Below are 24,490 nucleotides of genomic sequence, written 5' to 3' on the forward strand. Positions count from 1 at the left end.
TGGTGCTGGAATAGTTCCAATAAATCCCTGTGATTTCTATAAGCAAGTATTACAATATCCCCCATAATGTCACGATCACCACATTGTGTTGTAGTGCCATAAAGATTTGTTGTATGGCACTAGACTGATATACATTTGTGTTGTGCTGACACTGATGTTTGACATAGCAGGATGATCTCTTTTCAGAGTAGCAGCCGTGTTAGTCTGTATCCGCAAAAATAACAGGAGTACTTGTGGCACCTTAGAGACTAACAAATTTATTAGAGCATAAGCTTTCGTGGGCTACAACCCACTTCTTCGGATGCATATGCATTTCGTTGTAGCCCACGAAAGCTTATGCTCTAATAAATTTGTTAGTCTCTAAGGTGCCACAAGTACTCCTGTTATTTTTGAGGATGATCTCTGTGACTGTTCTGTGTCACAGCGTTCAACTACCCTGATCTGAGGAGAGGATGGCTGAATTTGTTCCTTTGAACGAAACTCACTGAAGTTGATAACTGCTTAGTTATGTAGCACAGAAAATTTCATGGGAAGTTTCACAATCACAAAACACAAATGGGGACGTGTGAAGTATCAGACATAACTACAAACAAGGATACGCTTGTTGTGTATCGCTTCCTTGCACAGATTCAACATGTGAACCCCAACAATCCCTCCCAGCCTTTCAACAGAACCTGCAATCACGTTTCAGTACCACATGGCTATGTCACCACACAACGCTGTCGTCTCCTGTTGTGACGACATCCGATTGTCCTGAGATGTCACTGCAGCGGCAACACCACAAAGCATTGTGATGTCATGCCAGAGGATAACATATGCACGCCGCAGCCCGGGCTCGCCTGCCACACCCCGATGGCGACCACACCCGTGACAGCCCGGGCCCGCGCCGCGGCGGTGCAGCCTCGCTCCGGGCTGGGGGGCGCAGCGCGTGCAGAGAGCGCGCCCTGCTCAGCGCCCAAAAGCCTCCGCGTGAGGGACGGGAACAGCTGACAGGCGGTCACGTGGTTCGCAGGGCAGCTGGGATCGCTGAGATAGTGGCGCAGAGGGAGCAGGTTGCCGGCGGGCGGCTCCAGTTCAGTGAGTGCCGGGTTCGGGCGGGCCTGAGTTCGGCTGGGCAAGGGGCGAGCTCGCCTGCGGGCAGGGAGCGGGGTGAAGGGTCCTCTGTGGCTGGCTGGGGAGAAGGGGCCCCGTCCCCCCGTGTCTGGCAGGGGGGGACTCCCTTGTGTTGTGGGGCTGGTGAGGTGTCGTTCTCTTCGGCTGTGGGGTCTCATCCCTGGGCAGACCCTGCATTTGTTTGTGGGAGGTGGTTTCTAGCTGAGGCCCCAGTGGAGCTGGGGGTCACCCCCCCACGTTTGTGAGGCTGGAGTTGGGAGCCCCTAGGTGCCATTGTGGTCACGGACCAGCTCCCTCCTGCTGACTTGTCACCCCTCCATTGCCAGCCCCAGAACACACGGATTAACATTGGAAGTGGTAGACACAGCCACCCAGAGACTTGTGGCGGTGGTCACCTATTTTATAAACATCAGGACAACAAACTGGTACCTGAGTCTACAAGGGGATGTTGACATTTCTGTACCCCCATGCACCACAAAAGAAATCTGCAAGTCACTTTATTAACTGACATTGCCAACATTTTTATTGACTTGAAACATAGAACAAAAAGTTAATACAACCAATTATATATATATATATATATATAAGCCCCATAGTACAGGAAAATTTTAAAGTAACTTTGAAGTTGTACAGTTTCTGTTTAACGCAGGTTCATTTTTAGCTTTTTTCACCCATTCCCAAAAGGTCTGCAAGTACAACTGACATGTTTAAAAGTACCTGTATGATTTGGAAATTTATACCAGAATAATGAAACAATCGTTTAGAAAAATAATCTTGCAGTTTTACTTACACAGCACAGGTCTTAAATTCCCCTCTAATACTGATCCCTTGTTTTGGCTTAAGTGACTTTGCCAGACTTTTCTCCTAAGTGTCCCCACAGGAGTTGTGATGCCTCGGCACTGCAGAAAGCCAAGTTATCCAAAGCTGGGTATCCAAAAATTAGTGAATACTTCTGAAAACTTGACTGTATACACTTCTGCTTTAGTAATAATGGGAATAGTAAAATTGATCTACCTCATGTAGGTGTTGGGAGTATATTAGTACTGAATTGCATTGAACCATAGAGATGATTGGAAATCTAGGGTCTGTATCAGCTGTGTTAAATATGTTTTTCAGTGCTATCAAACTGACACTAAATGAATAGAGTATTTCACTGAAACACAGTAAGTTAACTAAAATGAGCTACAGCTTCATAGTTAATCTAGAATGAGAGTGCTTCTCAGAGTGGTTTGATTTTTGAAAATTGTTTTGTTTTTTTAGATCTGTGCTTTGCACTTTGGAGTGGGAGTGGTTCATATCTATCTGTCAGACTTGCTGCTAACGAAAGAGAGAACATTAATGATGTTTGTTCTGTAACTTCTTTTCATGATGACAGACAAATTTGATGGCAGTTTTTTATATTGGGCTCAGTTTACTTTCTAAATAGACAACACGTAGGTAAAGGGGGTTTGGGTCCTACTAAAGGCAGTGCAAATGAAGTGAAGTGGGTCATGTCATTATTGGTTCTGTGGTTTTAATTTTCCTCCCCCCTTTTTAAGGAAATCCCAAATTGTGATGGAAAGTGGGAGATGGATTAGGATTTAAAAGCCTCCTAGAAATAGTATGTTTTGAGGAGGAATTGGGGAGGAAAGGGTGGAGCTATGGCCCACCAGGTCAGGAGAGAATTCCAGATAATGGGACAGCATGGGAAAAGCCTGGAGAACAGGAGTAGTAGGACAAAAGGGGGTGTATTAGTCATCATGCCACTTGGGTGGAATGTGAGGGTTGGGAGGGAGGTGGTGTAAAGGAAATTATTTAGGCATGAGCCAGCTTGTAAACTGTCAGATGTCAATTATATTGGAAGCCTTAAAGTTTGTATTTATATGATCATAAGAATTACCATACCCAATCAGTCCAGTGGTACATCTTGTCCAGTCCCTGACAGTGTCTAGTATTAGAAGCATCAGAGGAAGCTGAAAGAAATCCTACAATGGACAGTTAAAGTTTAACCTGCCCATAGGAAAAGTTTCTTCCTAGCCTCTGTCACTTAGTGATTGGTTTATACCTTGGAACATGAGGGTTTAAATCCCTTATTAACTGTCTGCCTAATGTAATTGTGTCTAATGTCCTGTCTAATGTAAAACTGGATGTTCTCAGTCATAGATTGGACAAACTTCTTTGAATCTTACTAACCTCTTGGCTTCAAAGATAACATAAAGAATGACTCTACTGGGTCAGACAAGTGGTCCAGTGCCAGATGCTTCAGCAGGAATGAACAGAACAGGGAAATTATCAAGTAATCCATCCCCTATTGTCCAGACCCAACTTCTGGTAGTCAGAAGTGTAGGGGCACCCACAGTATGGGTTTGTGTCCCTGACCATCTTGGCTAATAGCTATTAATGAATTTACCTAATTTTTTTTTTAATTCAGTTATTCTTTTGGCCTTCATAACATCCACTAGCAACGAGTTCCACAGGTTGATTGTGCATTGTGTGAAGAAGTGCTTCCTTATGTTTGTTTTAAACCTGCTTTCCAATTCCAATATTTTTTTTGAGGTAGGGCGACCAGAATTGCATGCAGTATTCAAGGTGTGGGTGTACTATGGATTTATATTGTGGCATTATGATATTTTTCTGTCTTATCTGTCCCTTTCCTAATGTTTCCTAACATTGTGTTAGCTTTTTTTTTTTTTTTTTTTTTGACTACCATTGCACTCTGAGCAGATGTTTTCAGAGAATTATCCACAGTGACTCCGAGATCTCTTTCTTGAGCGGTAACAGCTAATTTAGACCCCATCATTTTGTGTATATATAGTTGGGATTATGTTTAACGGGGATATCTTCTGATAATGAATTCCACATGTTAATTGTGTGCTGTTTTAAGTTTGTTGCTCCAGGGAGGTTGTGTAACAGTTGTTGGGTACTAGGTTAGGTTAGGATCTGGGGAGACCTGAGTTCAATTCCATGCTCCACCGCAGACTTCCTGTGTGACCTTGGTCAGGTCACTTAGCCTCTTTGTGGTTCATTTCCCCTTCTGTAAAATGAAGATAATAGCACTTCTCTACATCACAAAGGTGTTGCGAGAATAAATATATTAAAGATTGTGAGGTGCTCAGATACTGTGGTGATAAGTATGTATGATAAATAGACAGACCCTAGAACCTGACCTCATATGAGCAGGCTATTCCTTAAGTTTGCTGCCTTCAATTTCATTGACGGTTTCTTTTTTTCTTATATTATGAGAGAGTAAACAGAAGCACCTGATTTTTACCTTCTCTATAATATTCATTATTTTAAATATCTCTATCATATCCCCATTTACTCATTTCCTCTTTAAACTAAACAGGCCCAATCTTTTCAATATCTCCTTGCATGGAAGCTTTTCCATATATCTTCATGAATAAATCTCTGGCACAAATTAACCATCCTCTTACAAAAACTTGTTAACTCCCTTGTCAGCAAAGTGAAAATGAAATAGTCATCCTAAGGAAATTGGATCCCATTCCTCAAAATGATTTTTAGTTCATGCTTAGTTTAAAGTTTAAAATCCAAACTGTTTACTAGACCCACCTATTAGATTGAGGTATCATATTAGGGATGTTTTTAAATGATTTTAAGCACACGGTAAGATGCAGGCTTCCTGAGATAGACAGTATATATGTATACATCTGGAAGTACAGGCACTAAATTGTATCCTTTGGACTTATCATGACATTTCCAGCAAGTCATCGTTTTGTTTGCCTAAATCTCTGAATTTCTCCCTCCTCAAATTACCTAAGATGGCTTCAGAAGGCATCCAGCAGAATGGCTTTCTACTGAGCCTCTGGTGCCCCCAGTTTCAAATTGTGTGACTGCACACCAGAGAATGCACTGCTGCCGACAATAGATTCAAAATATAAAATCAATTGACTATTCACATTAACACCATGAATAAAACATGTCTAACTAGTATCACAGTGTATAGCACTGGCTGGAATCACTGAGCCTGCTGTTGTGGCCCTGTTGCTGCACAAGTATGTGCATCAGCTGCTGTGTAAACAGTGCTCGTGCTGACATTGCAGTTTTTCCTGCAGATCTATTTGCAATAAAGAGGTAGCAGTAGTGTTGTGGTGCTAGTGCTGTACTCACCTAGACAAGTTAGGGAGCTGATAAAAAATATTGGATTATATTATTCATTTATTTCAGTTTAACTACTGCTTCGGGATTTTATTTTATGCCTTTTCTCCGTTAACAATCATTAGCATAAAAGAGAAAAGTAAAAACTGAAAGATACACAAAAAATCTCACAACAGGCTGTGGCCCTGCATGTGAATCCACTCAGTCATGCTCACATGGAACCCCACTGACCTCAGAATGGGTCTCATTGTAAAATCAGAGGCACAGTCACTACAAATTTTAAATTTTGACCTAAAGGAAATAGAACATCCTCGTGCGCAATTTCTCTCCCTCCACTCCATCCTCCCATTCGTTTCCTTTGTTGTCTCCCTTCTACCAGTCTCCTGATCTGTTCCCTCTCCCTTCACTCATGGTGGATTTAAATCAGCAAGCAGAACACATTTATTTAAATGATTATAATTGTTTCCCATTTGTGTATTAAATTAATTTGCCAAAGAAAAGTTCATTGTCACTGGTTGATATAACCATTAAAACATATTGATTTGATTATTTAAACTAACTGTAGCATGGATGCTAGATGTGGTACTTTTTTGTTAACCAGGAGGATTAACTACAACTATATACATTTATTTCAGCAATTACATAGCTTAATTTAGATTCTTATTTCTATATTTTTTTTCATTATATTAAAATGGTGCATCTTGTATTTCTTATTTACTAGATAATGAACGTTTTATTCATGATTTGTGTCCAGCTGAATTTGGATGGAAAATGGAATTCAATTTAAAAAGCACAAAAACAGCATTTTAAGTATTTTTATTGGTTGGGGAAAATCTGGTAGTTTCATTTAATCTCTAATTGTTGAAATTTACAGGAGAGGCTACACTCTGAAGAATGCTAGATGATTGATGAATAATCTGCAAAACTGAAAATAAAAGTAATTAACCCAAAAGCACAACAGAGACTGAAAGACTGCCATTTGGAAAAAGGTAAAGACTAATTTTTCCTCCATTATAAAGAATGAAAATGAAATAGATGACTTTTAGTGCCATATTTATAAAGCTTGACCTCAAATGTTAAATGTTCTTCTCCGATCCATTATATTTAAAAATAGTCTTTAACTCATTAAACTTTATGAGGAGGGCTCATTAATTCAGCTCATCATTTTTTATGTCTGTGAAGTATTTAATAAAGTAGAGTGAGTGTAGGCCTTCACGTAAGTTGCTGTCAATTCAAATTTAATTTTAAATACATTTGTTTTTAAAATAAATACTTAACTTAAAATGGATTTTTAGATAAAAATCTGGATTTTTAATTTAAAAAACTCATCCTGCTTGTTGCTGCTGTTAAGGCTTTTTAAGACACCCAAATGTAGTATCAGGAGTCTGAGCTCTCTCCTGGTGCTTAGTCTATGTCAATTATTACTGGTCCAAAAATTATTTACAATTGCAGGAACTGAAACCCAGCAGGACCCTCCAAACCTTTGAGTTCTCTGGATGACGAGGGTGCACAGCACCTTGCAAGGTCACACATTAACTAACTTAAACAGTTGATTAGTGTAAAAACTGAGGGTCTAGTTACAGTATAAACAAAAACATTTTAATGTGAAGTACAAAATGAACAAATTGATCTTGTTCAGAATATTATATCCGAATTGGACACGTAAAAACTTCTTATAAAATAAAACAGTATTTGTCAGAATACTAAACCTATCAGCAAGAGAAATGAAACTAGTTTTAGAAAACACATTTTGAACAATATCTGCAATATATAGTGTTGCATTCTGTTTTGAGTTGCATTTCTTTGTTTTTGTATCTTTCTGCACTTACCAAGAAGTGCTGAGTTGACGTAAATGAAGATAGGGAACCATCATAAATTTTTAGTAATGGAGGGTCTGTGCATATATATCCATTGGAAATACACTTCTGTCATTATAAAATATTCTGGAACATAAACCCTTTCCACAGCTTTTCTCTCTTTAATAAGTAAACACCTCTGTGGTGTAAACTCCTCATTCTGGATTAATCAGATCTGATTAATACAGGGTGAGAGTTCTCAATGAGCTGGAATCTTATTTTCTAATCCAAAGGTTAACCAGAAATGTGTAATAGAACAGACCAGACCTTGCACCATGCAGATAGATACTTTTGGAGCTAAGACGATGTAGAGTGCTCTGTAAAATTTATTATACTGGTTTGAACAAAACAAGTTTTATCTTATAAGAAGTGTCTTTTAATTGACTGCAAACAGTTCTTACTGGATGCCTATAAGGATCAGGAAGGTATGCCTACACTTAGTCATGTTAACACTGTGTTCCAATTTGCAGTCATGGAACAAGAACCGGATCCTGCTATTCTAGAAGATGCAAACATTAAAGCTATTAAAGAAGAGTTCAAGAAAGCCTTTATCTTTGTCAATAAAGGACTGAATACAGATGAATTGGGTCAAAAGGAAGAAGCAAGGAACTACTATAAGCAAGGACTTGACCACTTGCTTAGGGGAGTTAGCATTCCATCACAAGGTCCTGAATGTACAGGATCCCAGTGGGACTCTGCCAGACAAATGCAGCAAAAGATGCAAGAGACTTTACAAAATGTTAGAACTCGACTGAATATTCTAGAACAAAATACCCCTGCTATGCAAACTAATGCCATCACAATGAATGTGCCTCTAGAGGTGCCCAAGTTATACCCAGTGATTCCCACTAATGAAAAGCCAGAGCGGCCCCCTGCACCTTATTCTCTGATTCCACCATCTGGGCCTCCTGCAGCAAATGAAAATGTTGCAACTACAAGCAAAGGGCAACTTCCAGCTATGAGTCCTTCATCTCCAAAAGCTCACTCTCTACCACATGAAGCTCCTCCTGTGTATACCCCTCAAGCTACTGATGGACACTATACTGTATCTTACGGTACAGACTCTGGGGAGTTCTCATCAGTTGGAGAGGACTACTACACAAAATGTACTCAGCCACCTCCCCTTGAAAGTCTAGGAGTAGATGCAGATGAATTGATCCTGATTCCCCACGGAGTACAGATATTCTTTGTGAGTCCTGATGGGCAAGTTAGTGCTCCTTCGTATCCTGGATACCTGCGCATTGTGAAGTTCTTGGACACTGATGGTGCAATGGCCCAGAATCGTCCCCCTGCGTTTCTTCAGGTAACAGTTGGTGTGTTGTTTAACTTTAGAATACATTGTGTCTGTTATCAATTTTTGCATACCTGCTAGAACTTTGTAATCTGAGCCATTTTGCCTCTGGCACTTCTTCTGAGCCAAAACCTGCTTCTCTTGTGTTACTTTGAAAGAACCTGTAGCTAGTGAAGGAATAGTTCTCTGTACATTTATTGTAGGCATAGATGCCACTAAAACGTGCTGTTGTCTCTGTGAAGAAATAGCTCTTTTGTCTGTCTGAGAGTTCCAGAACACCAAACGTTTCAAAGGATTGCTTTTTTGGAATGGGTTGGCTTTTAACACTCTTTTTGATCTTATAGAACTCGTTTTCCCTTTCCTCAGATAAATTTGACCTATTGAATGATATATTGCCATCAACTGAATCTGTGTATAAAGGGTCAGTTTAAAATGGATTTAAATACTTAACTTTCTAGCTGAACATGCCAGTATGGTTTACTTGGATAACCACAGTTCTGAATTTGTGTTGTATGTCCAACCTACTTATGTAAACTAGGGATGGAACAGACTTTTTAGGTTATCTAGTCCATCTTCTTGCCAGTGCAGCATTGTTTCCTTGTGTACATTTAGTACTGTTTTTCCAGCCTGGCTTCCAACTTCAGTCTCTCTTCTTTTGAGAGCTTGTTTGTTTGGATCTTCTTATCCTTGTCTACAAGGGGGACGTATTCCCACCATTGGTTCAGCTCCACAAGGGTTAGCAGCACTAGAAGCTCTGTACAGCTCATTGGCAGCCATGCCCATTCTTTACACTGTGTCATGTAAACGTGCTCTGAGTGGAGCAGAATGGCATAGGGACTGTAAATCCAGCACCTGTTTGGCATTAGGCTGCCTCTACTGCTGAAGCTGGGTTTCCTGGGTCTCAGTAAAAGGCTGCTGTGCTATATGATAGCCCTGTGAAAGGGAATTTTATTTGTTCCTTATTTAACTTTGGTGGCAGTCTATTGAGAATGATGTATCCCAACAATACACTTTTCAGGATCATTTGAGGCTTTTTTAATAAAACTACATGGGAACCTTGGAGTCTGTGATGCTAATCTGTACAGATCCTTTACCTTTCAACTGACATTACTTTTGGCGTATTGAAAAAGCATGATTCTTTAATTTATACAAATGAATGTATTTGTCATTTCAGGTTTGTGATTGGCTGTATCCTCTTATGTGCAACCATTCTCCTGTTCTGTGCTGTAATACTGGAGTCTACATGTTCCCAGATCTGATGTCGCAGGTACCAGGATCCCACGTGGGAGTAGTGCTATCTTCAGAACTCCCAGCAGCTGACAGAGAGCTGTTTGAAGATCTGTTAAAACAGATGTCTGACCTCAGAGTCCAGGTAAATTCTAGGGCAATAGTTTTAAACCAAGGATGAAAGATACAACAAATTGTAACTGCATAACAGGCATAACTTTGGGGTCTTACAGAAGAGTGATCTGGATCACTTGGTAAGCTGGGCAGAGTAATATGCATTTTAATACAGCCAAATGCAAAGATCATACATTTAGAAAAAACTATTGTAGGCAGTATTTAAGGATGGGGGGACTATATCATGGAAAGCAGTGACTTGAAAGAGGATACTCAACTGAATGTGAGTTTCCAAAAAAAGGCTAATATGATTCTCCAGGGAAATATTGAGTAGAAGGGCACTATTATCTAGCAGTGGTGAGACCATTGCTTGACTACCGTGTCCAATTTGGTTTACATTTTAAAAAAGATATTTTAAAAAAAGGCAGTTTGAGTAGAACTTCAAAAATGATTAGAGAGCTGGAAAGCATGCTTGAACAGAAGAGTTTTTTAAAGAGCTGAATCTACTTAGCTTACTGCAGAGAAGGTTAAGAGGTCACTTGACCAGTCTATAAGCAGCTACACAGGGAAAAGATATCTGATATTAGAGGACTCATTAATTTAGCAGACAAAGGAATAACAAGATCCAGTGGCTGGAAGTTGAAGTTAGAAAAATTCTAATTCGAAATAAGATGAAAATTCTTAACAGTGAGGGTAATTAAGCATTGGTAAATCCATCATCACTTAAAGGCTGTAAATCAAGACTGGTTGCCTTTCTAAAAGATGTGCTCTTCTTTTACCACCAAAACTCAAGCTCAGTAGTGTTCATGAAGGACCCAGTCCTGCAGTGTTTTATGTCCAGGGAGCCCCCTTTGGCCAATGTAAAATCCTGTTAACCTCAGTGCAGCACTATGTTGGCACAGGATCCTGTATGCAAGGCATTGCAGGATTGAGGCATTACTTAACAGGGAAAAATAATTTCTTCCAGTACAGGAATTACTTGGTGAAATTCTGTGGTCTGTGTTATGCAGGAGTTCAGACTAGATGTTCACAGTGGTCCTTTAATGGCCTTAAAATGCCATAAATCTATTAATTTGCCCTGATATGATGATGCAGGTGCCAAGATCCCATGAGGGAGTAGGATTATCTTCAGAACTTGCAGCAGCTGACAGAGAACATTATGAGGATATGTTAAAACAGATGTCTGACCTCAAAGTCCAGGTAAATTCTAGGGCAGTGATTTTAAACCAATGATAAAAAATGCAAATTGTCAGTGAGTAACAAGTGTAACTTTATAGTGTTTAAAACTGTCAAATTGGCTTCTATGGTAGCCTGTGGTGGTGGAGTGCTCTGCCACAAAGGAAATGCAAAGGTGAATTCTGGTTCTGGTCTCGCCCCTTAATCTAAAAGGGCTTTGAAATGCTGTAGATCTTACCCCTTGGGAGGGAGTTCCTTCTAGTTAAGAAAACATCCCAACCCCATTCTGTAATCAGTATGCTTGTGATTACATGATAGCACTGAGTACTATCTCAACAACATTTGCTAGAAGGGTGCTGGCAACAGTGAGTTGGGGAAATTCCCAAGGTTCTGCTGTGGATTATTACTTGTTTAGTGTTTACAGTGAGTCAGCCTGCTTGGATGCAAAGGACCACTGGAGAAGAGGATGAGTGGAGAAATATTTTTAGGAATTTTAAAGAAATATGATTAACTTATTAAAAATATCACAATTAAGAAAGAACACATTATAATTGAGGGAATCTATTTCCTCTATGTAGAACGCCATTTACGGTAGTTTAATTTTTCTCAGAATTGTCAGCCTTCTGACAAGTATTTCTGTAAAGGTTCTAATATTGGTAGAACCAGCTGCCAGATATCTGTAAACTCAAAATATGTTACCAAATTGTTGTGTTTGCTCTGGAGAGTATTGTATATTATTTAGTGCCTACAATATGCTTAGCACTGTGCAATACATACAAATAGTCAGTCCCTGTTCTGAAGACCTTGTCTAATGGAATGACATGCAAAACATGGGAGGATGACTTAAAAGGTAAAATGCAACAAAACACAGATTCCCACTAATGAAAAGCCAGAAAGGCCCCCTGCACCTTATTCTCTGATTCCACCATCTGGGCCTCCTGCAGCAAATGAAAATGTTGCAACTACGAGCAAAGGGCAACTTCCAGCTATGAGTCCTTCATCTCCAAAAGCTCACTCTCTACCACGTGAAGCTCCTCCTGTGTATACCCCTCAAGCTACTGATGGATACTAATTAGAAAGTCACTACTCCTGTGACATGAAAGTAGTAGGTGTGGTGGCTTTCCTTAGCGAGCAACATAGAGAAATGCATGGGAAAGGGTTTGGAAGGAGACCAATGGGACATGAAGCCTGGTGTAAATCATAGAACAGAGGACCAAAAGGGAAACACAGCAAGAGACAGATCTGAGATGTACGCAGATTCATGAAGGGATATTTCCTCTTGGAATAACATGTACATTTGGATTCAGTAATTTTTGAATTGCAAACATTCAGTATTTACTAGGAAAGTAAAACTTTGTTTTTCTTTTCTTTTTAAAGTACTTCATAAGCTGGTAGTCTTGATTTAATACTAAAAATATATGGTATTCACTATATATTGTGGTGTATTTGCCAGAGGTATTTTTATCATCCATGTCCATGATCAGTAAATCCCACTCCCTGACCTTGCAAAATACTTTCTCCCTTCCTCTTTCTACTAACCAAGTCACCTAATGTTTGCTGTTGAGAGAATCCACTTGAGACTATTATAGTGTTATAATAAAATCATGGAGGAGTTGTGAGTATTTCTTGGCTTTCTGTAATGACCATACTTATGAGCTATCACAAAGTTCTAAGTTATTTCTTTCATTGAGGAGACAGGTTTCAGAGTAGCAGCCGTGTTAGTCTGTATCCGCAAAAAGAACAGGAGTACTTGCAACTTGTGGCACCTTAGAGACTAACAAATTTATTAGAGCATAAGCTTTCGTGGGCTACAGCTATATGCATCCGAAGAAGTGGGCTGTAGCCCACGAAAGCTTATGCTCTAATAAATTTGTTAGTCTCTAAGGTGCCACAAGTACTCCTATTGAGGAGACAGTGCTTTTCAATTTCAAGAATTCTGAGCAATATGCTGAAATAGGATTTGACTGTGAAATGCTCCTCTAAAAAAAAGCTTATCTTTAAAGTTGCTCTGTGTTGGCAACCAACTTTTAAGACCATTTTAAAGAGTGTTTTTTCAAATCCAAAATAAACATTCATACTGCCTTGTCTAATTTTAAAAGATTCTAGAAATCCACATCTAAACTTTTAGTGGCATTTACGAAGGGGGGAGGGGTGGGAAGCATTACAGAGCCGCCTTTGTTGGCTTCTGAATGTTTAGCTAAATTGTTGTTGTGGGGTTTTTTTTATATACAGTACTGATGAGGACATAATTAGCAACTATATGTCATGTCTAACAAAATGTTTTGCAATGTAGAGTAAAACTCATGTCAATCTATTTTTGCTTTATAATGACTCACTTAAGGAGCTTACAGTGTAGAGAATTAGTCAATGATACAAACTATAAAGTAACTTATCTGGGTCCAGCTGTATGTGTTAAGGATTTTTACCTAACAGGTATTTTAATTGTTTACATACAAGACAGTGTACACATTCAAAAATGGGATCCTCTACTGTTATCAAACAATAATTGGTCATGTTCTTGGAGTTGTGACTAATATACTAAAGTCACTGACATTAGAATAGTAGGGCAATACTGGAGGTGAATCTCTGCATGCAAATCATACAGATTATGTTGCAGTGTTCATCTTCCAGTAGCATGTTTTTTTTAGTATCTCTGGCTGTTCAACAGAAAACTAAGAAAGAGCTCATCTATCTCTGTTCACCTTTCTCCTACTGTAACAGTCCTGTTCCATGCCCCTATTTTACTTTATTTTCTGAAAATATTTATTGAAATACACTTCCTCTGATTCTCCTGTCTAGTATTATTTTGTTTTGTATTTTTGTCCCTTATTTGATATCTGTGTTCCTGGATGGTAATTATAACCATTCTTCTCCATTTGGTCCTAGACAAATCTTTTTTTCTTTCAGAACTTTAACCAATCCTCTTTTCACCTCTATAGATTACTTCTAGCTAAAAAGGGCAGAGACAATTAAGGCAAGTTTTAACTCTACTTAATTTCAACAGTAAATAATACAAGTACAAGTTAAATACCAGGAGGGTCAAAGTAAAGTCCATTACATACTAAAATCATATTAATTGCAACAAAGTTGCTTTATGAAAAATAGTAGCCAGTCTGGTCTTTGCCACTGCTACTTCTGACCTTGACAAACGTTGCTTGACAAACATTGCAGTCTAATCCAAAGGCTTTAGAATGTTAGAGATGAAGGCAGGTAAAGTAGCCCCCCTTGGCCTGAAGAGAAGGCAGCATCATACACCACTCTGTAGTGTTCCTGGCTGTGCCAGTCTGTAAAAGCTCTAGCAGCACACGGCGTGAATAAATTTTCCTTTTATTTATAAATTTGGGAGGGGAAGAGAAGAGGGAGCAAATTCCCAGCAAAGCTGTGTGTTGTTGCAGCTGGACTCTCTGGGCAAAGATAGAACAGATGGGGCTGCAGCTCCCATACTGAACAGTAGCAAAGCATTGTCTTCCCTCTTAAAAATAAAATGGAAAGATGGACGTGTTTCTATTTTTTTCTTACATTAAACCACCAAAATAGAGTTCTCGGCTCTGTTAATTGACCAAACACTCCTGTTAGTAAGTAAGTTTCCACTCTAATTAGACCAGTCTACAATTTTTGTTTTAAAATGCTTATTAGAAAAGTTTCTAAAACAATATTGCTGTGAAAAAGTCACTGAATCTCTTCCTTGTCCCATAGCAACACACAGGCTTTCATCCATTCTCGGCTAATTTACCTCAGAAATAAGGAACTTAATCCCAGGTTTTTAAAGATATTTAGACATTGCTCTGCTCAGTGTTGCAATGCTTAAGTCTCATTAAAAGGTCAACAGGATGTAGGATCCTGTCACTTTTGAAAATGAGGCTTTGGCTCCTAAGTCGCTTCAGCTTTATAACACTGAGTGGAGTAACACCTAAATACCTTTAAAAAATCTTGATCTCAGCTACTGTGGTTAATGGAGACCATCTAAGTACCTAAATAGGATAACTTGGTAGCTTGCTAAATACTTTATTTTCATGAATGTGTATTTCATCCCTTAGCCTTTGGAAGCTTCAAGTGATGTGATTAACCTGGCCCAGACTGTACGCATCCAACCAGAGCCTGAAGGAGGAGAGAGAGAAAGAGAGTTACCTGAGTGGAGTGAGAAAGTAGCCCATGGAATCTTGTCAGGTACTACCGGAATCAGGGATTTATGTTTAATATAATTGTCCTGCTAGTAGTGTTTAAACACTATATTTTGATTTAAAGGCATTGTTGCTGATGAACACTTTGTGGAGCAGGGGAGCTAGATCCACAAAGATTACTTAAGCTCTGTTGCAATGCCTGACTTTAGGCACCCAGCCACCTAGTTGAACCCATAGCCTTGAGTAAGGCACCTAGATTTCCTGTACAATGCATGGGGAGAGTTAGATGCCTAAAAATTGGGATTCACTATAGATAGCACAGAGTGGGGGAGCCACCTAAACTAGCCAATAGGAAATTTTGAGGAGAGGTATGACCTCAATCAAGCTCATTAAAAGGAGTTAGGCACTTAAGTCTGGGTCAGAGGGAGGCGCCTCCCTTCACTCAGAATTCACTGCCTTGAATTCTCTCTTGGACAAAGGTGCCTAAGCCAGGTCAGTCCTTTCTCACAAAAACAGAGGAGAAGGTGGTGCCCACTCCCTCCTTACACGCAATAGCCAGGTGGTTAGAGCATCCACCAGGTTCAATGCCCACTCTGCCTAAACTAGAGCAGAGACTTGAACCCTGGTCTTCCACTTCCCCAGGTGAGTGCCCTAATCACTGGGCTGTAGAGTCTATCTCTCTGACCCAATGAATATTTATTTTATACAAAGTGGAACAGCTGCAGAAGCTGAGAGTGCCCCACTCCAGACTACTGCATAGCCAAGTGGTTAGGGTGCACACCTGAGAGCAGGGGGACCTAGGTTACAGTCCCTGCTCCTCTCTGGCAGAGTGGGGATTTGAACCTGGATCTCCCACATCCTGAGTGAGTGCTCTAACTACTCAGATATATAGTATAAAAGGGGCACCACCATCTCCACTGTTTTGTGTAGGGCCTGATCCAGTAAGCATGCCCTAAGACTGTCTCTGAAGTGAGATTGGTGGGGAACACCTAATCTGAGATCCCACCATGAGTTAGGCACCTGGTGTCGGGGTTTAGACAGCTGTGTGCATGCCAGCCACCAGCAGAAACTTAGACACCTACAGGGTTAGATGGCATCTGAGTGGGGGTTCTGAGAATCTAAATGTTGGACTTAAGTGCCTAAATCCCTTTGTGGATCTAGCCCTGAATGATCAAGCCACTGAAATGAAACGGTTTTAGTCCTTTATGATTATATTAGAGAAAACGGGCATCTGATCTTTAAAGAAAAGATAAGCATTCTGTAATGGTTCTGTACTCCAGGTATGTGGTGACAGAAGAATAAATTTGTCTGTTTTATAGAATCCTGTTTCCAGTACATTAGGCCTGCATTTCTTGTGCTGTGCTTGCTTGTGGGCTAATGGGAGCAAACTAAGCTGCCCTTGAATGACTCAGTACTGCTTTTTTCTAAGAGAGTGCAGAGAGTAGTTGTTCCTCTGCTCCCAGGGTTCTCTCCTGCTGATCACGCCTCCTGTTCAGTGTGTGACTCTGGTGGGAAGGTTAATGAAGAGATATGGACTGTGTTGCATCCAGAATGCTAATGACACCCAGCTCTCTCTGTCTCACACTTAACCATGCTGGATCAGTCTATATGATGAAATTGAGGCTTGGATGAGGGTTAGCTAGGTGTGACTGAAATCCGACAAGTTGGAGATAATTTGGTGGTTGGGGAGGAAGCTGAAAGAAGAGTTGTGGAAATTCATTCATGCTAGCACTTCTGACTGAGGAAGTACAGCTGCCATTTGCAATACAGGTGTGTAATTTAGGTATGTTGTTAGGAGGGAGGAGAAAATACTACCAGAAGTCCAGTCTGTAAATACTACACATGATAAGTTAATTAATTTGTTTTTGAAGGAGCATCCTGGTTGAGTTGGGGTTTGGTCAAGGGAGCAGAATATACTGGCAAAGCAATCCACAAAGGAGCTTCCAAATTGCGAGAACACATTCAACCAGAAGAAAAACCTTTGGAAGTCAATCCAACTGTAGCCAAGGGGCTTCATGTAGCAAAACAAGCTACTGGAGGAGCTGTAAAAGTCAGCCGGTTTTTGGGTAAGACGTTCTGCATCTGAATTCTGCAAAAAGATGTTGTGTTGTAGGGGTAGGCAACCTATGGCACGCATGCCAAAGGCGGCACACAAGCTGATTTTCAGTGGCACGCACACTGCCTGGGTCCTGGCCACCAGTCTGGGGGGCTCTGTGAGTTGGGTATTATAGAGTAACCTGGAGGAGTTGGTTAAAGTAAGAGACAGTATGTGCCCTCCTGACCAGCTTACATCTATTTAAACAAGGCAGAAAAAAGGCAAGGAGGTATTATCCCCAATTTACAGATAGGAAACTGAGTCACAGAGAATTGCCCCAGATTGAGTTTATGGACTAGTCTACACTAGAAGTGCTACATTGGCGCAGCTGCACTATGTCTGGTGAAGATGCTCTATGCTGACGGGAGACAGCTCTCCTGTCAGCATAACTACTCCACCTCCACAAGAGTGGTAGCTATGTCGATAGGAGAGCGTCTCCTGCCAACATAGCACTGTCCACACTGGTGCTTCGATTGGGGTAACTTGCCTCGCTTGGGAGGAGTGGCTTTTTCACACCCCCGAGCGACATAAGTTATATCAACATAAGTGGTAAGTGTAGACCTGCCCTATGACAGAACTAAGAAACTAACCTAGATCTTGATTTCAAGTCCAGTGCCTTAACCACAAGATCATCCTTCCTCTTTTAATGGGACCTGGGGCTGCTCAGCATCTCTGAAAATCAGGCCACTTCTATTTAGGTGCTTAAATATGAATTTAGAAGCCTCTTGCTCATGAATGGAATAAAATTGCAACATTTTAGACTTTAGTAGAACTTTTAATTCAGTGAACCAAACATTTTTTTTTTCTCTCTATTTAACAAGAACTTTGAGACTCAATCTGAATACTTTTTTTGTGTGTTAGTTGAAGGGGTATGTTCAATAGCAAGCAGTATTGGAAAAGAGGTAGCCCCACATGTGAAGAAGCATGGGAGCAAATTTATTCCTGAGTCGCTTAAGAAAGACAAAGATGGAAAGTCCACTTTTGATGGTGCCATGGTTGTAGCAGCAAGTGGAGTTCAAGGTAACAAAAAAAGAATTCTAAATGCATGCTGCAAGCTACATAACTCTCATTTTGCAATGCGTTGGCTTAAAATAAACCATTTGATTATATTTACAGGGTTTTCAACAGTATGGCAAGGTTTGGAAAGTGCAGCAAAATGCATTGCTACTAGTGTTTCAACCGAGACTGTTCAGACTGTCCAGCACAAGTAAGTTACATTTTTATCAGCTTAGTAACTGGTTTGTCTCCTACAATAAACTAGGATTATGTATGAACAATGGCCAACATATATGCCTGTTTATTAATCTTCTAGATTTTACAAAATTATAGCAAAGCTTACTATACAGGATAAAATCTCTTTGCACTAGGTATACAGTAAATGACGTTCTTGTAAGTGAATAGTGACAGGCTTGCCCTCTATCTAAAACTGATTACCGTATATACTCGTTCATAAGCGGAATATTTTTGGTAAAAAAGTGACACATCAAAGAGCGGGGGTCAGCTTATAAACTGGTCTACACCAAAATTTGATTTTCAACGCCATGGAATCATTGAATTGAATATCTAATACATTATTGTTTTGTTTACCTGGAGCGTTCAGAGGCACGGAGCCCCTCAGCTCCCAGTAGCCATGGTTCGCCATTCTCAGCCAATGGGAGCTGTGGGAAGTGGTGCGCCACATCCCACAGCTCCCATTGACTGGGAATGGCGAACCGCGGCCACTGGGAGCTGAGGGGCTCCATGCCTGTGAATGCTCCAGGTAAACAAAACGTCCCCACCCCCCAGCAGCTTACCCTGACTGGCTGGGAGCCAAAGTTTTCCAACCCCTGAAATATAGGGTCAGCTTATGAAAGGGTCATACAGTTTTTGCTATTTTTACTTATCCATCTTGAGGGGGGGCTTATAAACGAACGGGCTAATGAATGAGTACATACAGTATGTAACTGAATAAATGTCTCTAATACAGTGGGTTTTCAAACTTTTCTGGGGACCCAGTTGAAGAAAATTTGTTGATGCTTGCGACCCAATGGAGCTGGAGATGAGGGGTGTAGGAGGGGCTCAGGGCTGGGGCAAAGGGTTGGGGTGCAGGGGTGAGGGCTGTGGGGTGTGAATGAGGGGTTCAGGGTGTGGGAGGGGTTCCAGGTTTGGGGGGTGGGTCTCAGGGCTGGGGCAGGGGATTGGGGTTGGGGTGCAGACTTACCTCGAGCAGCTCCCGTGTCAGCGGTGCAGCCGGGGTGCAGAGGCAGGCTTCCCGTCTGTCCTGGCGCCGTGGACCGCGCTGCGCCACAGAAGCAGCTAGCAGCAGGTCCTGCTCCTAGGCAGAGGTGTGCAAGCGGCTTTGCACGACTTTTGCCCGCAGGCACCGCCCCCTCCCTCCACAGTTCCCATTGGCCTGTTGCCGGCCAATGGGAGTGCAGAGCCAGTTCTCAGGTTGCGGGCAGTGCGCGGAGCCCCGTGGCCCCCCTGCCTAGAAGCCGGATCTGCTGCTGGCCGCTTCCAGGGTACAGTGCAGTGTCGAAACAAGTAGGCACTAGCCTGCCTTAGCTGGGCAGCACCGCCAATGGGACTTTTAATGTCCCAGTTGGCGGTGTTGACCAGAGCAACCCAGTGCCTGACGTGCCGCGACCCATTTGAAAAATGTTGCCCTAATGGATTTATTTTTTAGCTTTGTGGTCTAAATTAGTACAACTTTGAGAGATGTAGGTAGAAATCCTATTTGGAATTTGTGTGTATTTCAACACCATTTTTATTTAAAAAACACACAACCCTGTCTAGCTAAAATACTTCTAACTTTGAGTCACTTCTAACTCTGGTTGAGTCTTCACTGTTTTGGTTTACCAAAGTTTAACAAAAATTCAGATGAAGATGAGATAATCTGGTGTACAAGGAAGGAGTTTCAGCTACAAGTAGGTGCAAAGGAGGACATAAAAGGGGAGTGAAGGAAACTTAAAACATAGGCCTCAGCAGTAGAGATATTGAGCAGAGCATTTAAAGTTAGAGTGGACATAAATACAGATGTTGCCAGAGACAAGTGATAGGGGGATTTAGGAGCATGTGGTACTATGGTGATGGGAAGAAAGATGATGGTAGAGATCATCTGAAGAGTTGAGAAAATTACCAACTGGGAGATATGAAAAGGAATGTTGGAAAGATGATGACTAAGGTGAAAGGGTGCAAGTGTTAATCTGGAAAACAATACAATAGGCATGATCAGAACTGGGAGGGTCAGTAAAGGCACTTGGGTAACAATGGAGTCAGTAAAAAGAACAGGAGTACTTGTGGCACCTTAGAGACTAACAAATTTATTAGAGCATAAGCTTTCGTGGGCATCCGAAGAAGTGGGCTGTAGCCCACGAAAGCTTATGCTCTAATAAATTTGTTAGTCTCTAAGGTGCCACAAGTACTCCTGTTCTTTTTGCGGATACAGACTAACACGGCTGCTACTCTGAAACCTGTCAAATGGAGTCAGTGACAGATGGTCTAGCAGCAGCCAGGTAAAAGTGGTACATGTAAATGCAAACCGATCAGAAGAGCACAAAGAAGCAGGTAAGACAATGAGTAGACAAACAATATAGAGTAGAGGTCACTGGTGAAAAGTTCAAGTTCTGTGGTTGTGCATTTCAGACTGGAGGCTGTGAATGTACTCCTGGAATGCATTTTGGGGAGATGGCAAGCAGGTTGGTGATGGGTCTTTTATAGGTAGCTGCAAGAAATACATTAAGGCTTGTGGTAGGCTGGGCATAATGCTTGCAGGTGGCATGGAAAGAAAATCATTAGTCTTACACCCTGGATACAATGACATTTCTTTCTTTTATTTATTTATTTATTTATTTTTTAAACTAGCTTTTCTGTACTCTCCACCCTGTACGATGAAGTAATTTTGTTTATAAATATCTGCAAGAGCTTTGGTGGAAATATTAGCAGATATTGCTATTTACAATATCTATAGCAATAGATATTGTACAATAGCTATAGACTGGGCATGTCTGAGAAACATGCTTAAAGGTGGGAGTAATCATCCGTCTTATCAGGGCTTTTAGTGTGTGTGTGTGTGTGTGTGTGTGTTCCATATGTCATTTTTTAGAACAGTCTGACTAATCAAAACTGCATCACTGTTACCTGGCTGTCTAATGGTATCTTACGCCTAATGAACTGTCCTATTTCTTTCTAATAGGAAGTGGCTGGAGGAGCGGTATTAGTACTCTGCTGCCATTTAAAATCCTATTAATGTTTGTTTTTATTTTAGATATAAAAATAGGAAACATGGAGATCAGCTATCAACAGCCACTAAGAGTGACAAGCAATAAGTAACTAAATTTTGCAGTTAACTAAAACTTACAGTATTTGATAATTGAGGATTTCCCCCCCATCTCTTGCATTTGGCTCTAGCCAAACATGTTTTAACATCCTACAAGAGATCTTTTTAAGCTGGTTTCAGTTTAGGTGGGCAGAACTCAGTTTTCTATAAGACAACTGTAAAAATCAGCATTATGTACATTAAAGGAACACTGTCAGGTTTCCACCAAGCTACAAGTGTTCTGGACTTGAATGTAGCTGCAGAACTACTAGCTCTGTTTGGGTGCAAGTGAAGTAAGTGGCCTCTAACTACTTGGGTTCTTATACTGGTGTCCCTCATTCTAGTATCTGAGTGCATCTTGACACATTTAAAAACAAAAGCCCTCTCAGTTGAGGCACTCAGATTTTGAGCTGGGGTGAAGAATCAATTTATCAAATCTTGTATATAGGGCTTAGGAAGAAAGCAAAATTTACTATACACTTTGGCATTGGATGTACCATAATCAGTGCAGTTACCTGTTGCAGTGATGCTGCAGCAAACTTATTTAGTGTATCAACGGAGGAAATAACTAATCAAACTGGCAAATATTTACTCCTTCTTGCTGTCCACTAATTCTGTGATCTGCAAATTAGACCATAATCATGATTAAGGCTGCTACTCTATCAACAGAGAATATTAAATTTTTTTTTTTTCCCCCTCCTCATTTAGTTTCCGTGCTTGGTCCAGCCCTCAGTAGCCAGGGCTGCTCTTCTAGTATTAGATAAGGATCCAGACTTTGGTTCTCCTAACATAATACATTACCTCCACCTTTTCTTTTTTTAAAAAAACAAACAAACAAAAAACTTTCAGACAAAAAACGCAGCAAAAAAATTATGGCCCTGACTCTGAGCTGGGTCTTGCAGGAGGCTCAGCCCGGATGGTGAAGCAAAGTTGGTTTAGCACTGTTGGGATTCTCAGATCACCAAGACTATTTCTGGCCTGCTCTTATTTATGCATGGCTACAATGCGTCCCAAGGGGCTGTGTGGCAACTTGGAACAGCTGGATTGCTGAGTGCTCTGGCCATTCCCCTGTGCTGGTCCAATACAAGGATGTTATGCTGGCCTTACATTGCTGGAGAAATTCCTAAATGGGGAGATCTAGTTGCTTACCTGCCCCCTTAGGCTATAGAAGCAGTGTAAAGAGGCTGGAACACAGCCCAGGACTGAGACCTATGTTTGAGTATGTTGGACTAATACCTCCCCTTGCCAGGATCTTCTGATACCAGGACACGACTGACTGAACACCTGTAGGGGAACAGTCAGAGATTTTCATCCCCCAATACCATTTACACCTAACTCCTGTAGAAAAGAACAGAGCAGTAGTTGGTATTCTGACACTTGAAAAGAAAGTTATGGAATTAATAAGCCTTGTGACAGATTAGCAGCCATAATGGATATGAATTATTTTAGCAATTTTTAATTTTGATGTTTAAATATTTAAATGAAGTCTGATCAAACTTGATCTGGGTTCTTTCATTTTCTTTGTGCTATGCCTAAACTCTTGCTTTGGGAGTGAAGATTTCAAGAGGGGTGAATTGCTACAATCCATAGTAGCTGTAGTCTTGTGAAGACCCCATACTGAAACAGATTTACAACCATGTGGGCATGGGGAGCAAGGGTTTGCGCATAAGGAAAATTGAATGAACAGATGACCTCACTTGTATTAAAGTTTAAAATGTATTTTCATATCTACAAATATGATGTTTCTTAAGGTATGGGGATGATGCAGGCCATGCTACAGACAACGCTATGAATTCTGCAATCAATGTTGGTGTGACAGCATTTAACATTGACAACATTGGTATCAAAGCTATAGTGAAGAAAACTGCAAAAGAGACTGGTTATGCTGTGCTGGATGAATATAAAGTACTAGAAAAGGAGAAAAAGGATGGAAGATAAAACAGTTAATTTCCCAAAGCCTTACAGTATGGATGTAACTTACTATTTTAAAGTAATGGGATAATGCTAACCTGTAACGTAAGTATTTATTTTTATAATTGTCTTTATGAAAACTAATTCTTTACATACTTGAGAAAACTGAAGGCATAAAACTAGTCATTTTCTCTGAGTTGAAAGTACCCTTCATTCAGCACTTCTGCATCATGTATCAGTCTGACCACTGGAAGGATATGGATTCGGAATTGCATGTAGTACAGTCAGAAAAAAAATCATCTCCATAATCTATTAATTCAAAAACACTATTTTTCAAAATATAAAATGGAACAGTAACATGAATGGAAATATGAATTTGTCTTGAGTATTTTTGTAATGCTGTTTGTAAAGAAAAAGGGTTGGTACTCTGAATAAATCTAATAGGGTTTATAGTTTAATTCCCCTTTAATTATTATGGTTGAAATGAGTTTGTCAAGGCAGAATTGTCTTATCTAATTATATGCACTAAGATGAGTTTTGGGTTCCATTCTTTAGTTTCCAAAGACTAGAGAAATTCCTTTAGGACAGCTAACATTTAAATAGCAGCTGAGCTAATGACCAAAGTCCTATTAAAAGAAATGAAAGAGAGCCTCCGGTAGCCTCCCTCCTTTTAAAGTTAAATGCTTTTCAGAACAAATATTTATATAAACCAAAGACTTAAACCACACTGTTGATTAGGGTGACAAGTACTCTGTGTACAAGAGAACCAACTCAAAAATAATCAGAATACTCACAAATTGGCAGTAAAAAAAGAGAATTCAGTAATTCTGTGCAATCTGATTGGGGGGGGGGGAGAGAACTAACTCAGTATTATCAAAAAAAAAAAAAAAAAAACACCTTTTTTTCTGTAACCATCAGGGTGAGACTCTATCCAGGAAAAAATTGTTCTATAGAAAAGCTTTCACTGACCTTTTACACTGCATGTGTTTCACAATCCATCTACTGTAACTGCAATGTCTTTAGAAAGATTTGTAATGTATTGTAACATTGGGTATTACTGCCCTCTAATGGAATATCAGGGTATTTGAAATGTTAAGTTTTTGTTTCTGTCTACTTCAGTATCTAGCATTAAATTCCAACAGTTATTAAAATGAGCTTTCAGCCTTGGTAAGGGCATGACTTCATGGGCATGAA

At 40.4% G+C, this 24,490-nt stretch overlaps 1 protein-coding gene across 2 annotated transcripts; it reads left to right on the forward strand.

Moving 5' to 3' along the window:
• Positions 1 to 999: 999 nt before the first annotated feature.
• On the forward strand, positions 1,000 to 24,412 carry SPART (spartin). Of its 2 annotated transcripts, XM_065403442.1 has the most exons (10): positions 1,000 to 1,077; positions 6,083 to 6,197; positions 7,535 to 8,367; positions 9,530 to 9,727; positions 10,792 to 10,896; positions 14,910 to 15,039; positions 16,865 to 17,059; positions 17,950 to 18,108; positions 18,205 to 18,295; positions 23,137 to 24,412. In XM_065403442.1, the coding sequence occupies exons 3-10, from the start codon at positions 7,537 to 7,539 to the stop codon at positions 23,321 to 23,323; spliced, it is 1,896 nt and encodes a 631-aa protein (XP_065259514.1). In that variant the 5' UTR covers positions 1,000 to 1,077; positions 6,083 to 6,197; positions 7,535 to 7,536; the 3' UTR covers positions 23,324 to 24,412. The 2 variants fall into 2 exon arrangements, with proteins under 2 accessions (XP_065259514.1, XP_065259507.1); XM_065403435.1 differs by lacking the exons at positions 1,000 to 1,077; positions 6,083 to 6,197 and having other exon boundaries at positions 7,492 to 8,367.
• The last annotated feature ends 78 nt before the right edge of the window (positions 24,413 to 24,490 follow it).

Source organism: Emys orbicularis, chromosome 1 (genome assembly GCF_028017835.1).
Source record: "Emys orbicularis isolate rEmyOrb1 chromosome 1, rEmyOrb1.hap1, whole genome shotgun sequence".
NCBI classification, from domain to species: domain Eukaryota; kingdom Metazoa; phylum Chordata; order Testudines; family Emydidae; genus Emys; species Emys orbicularis.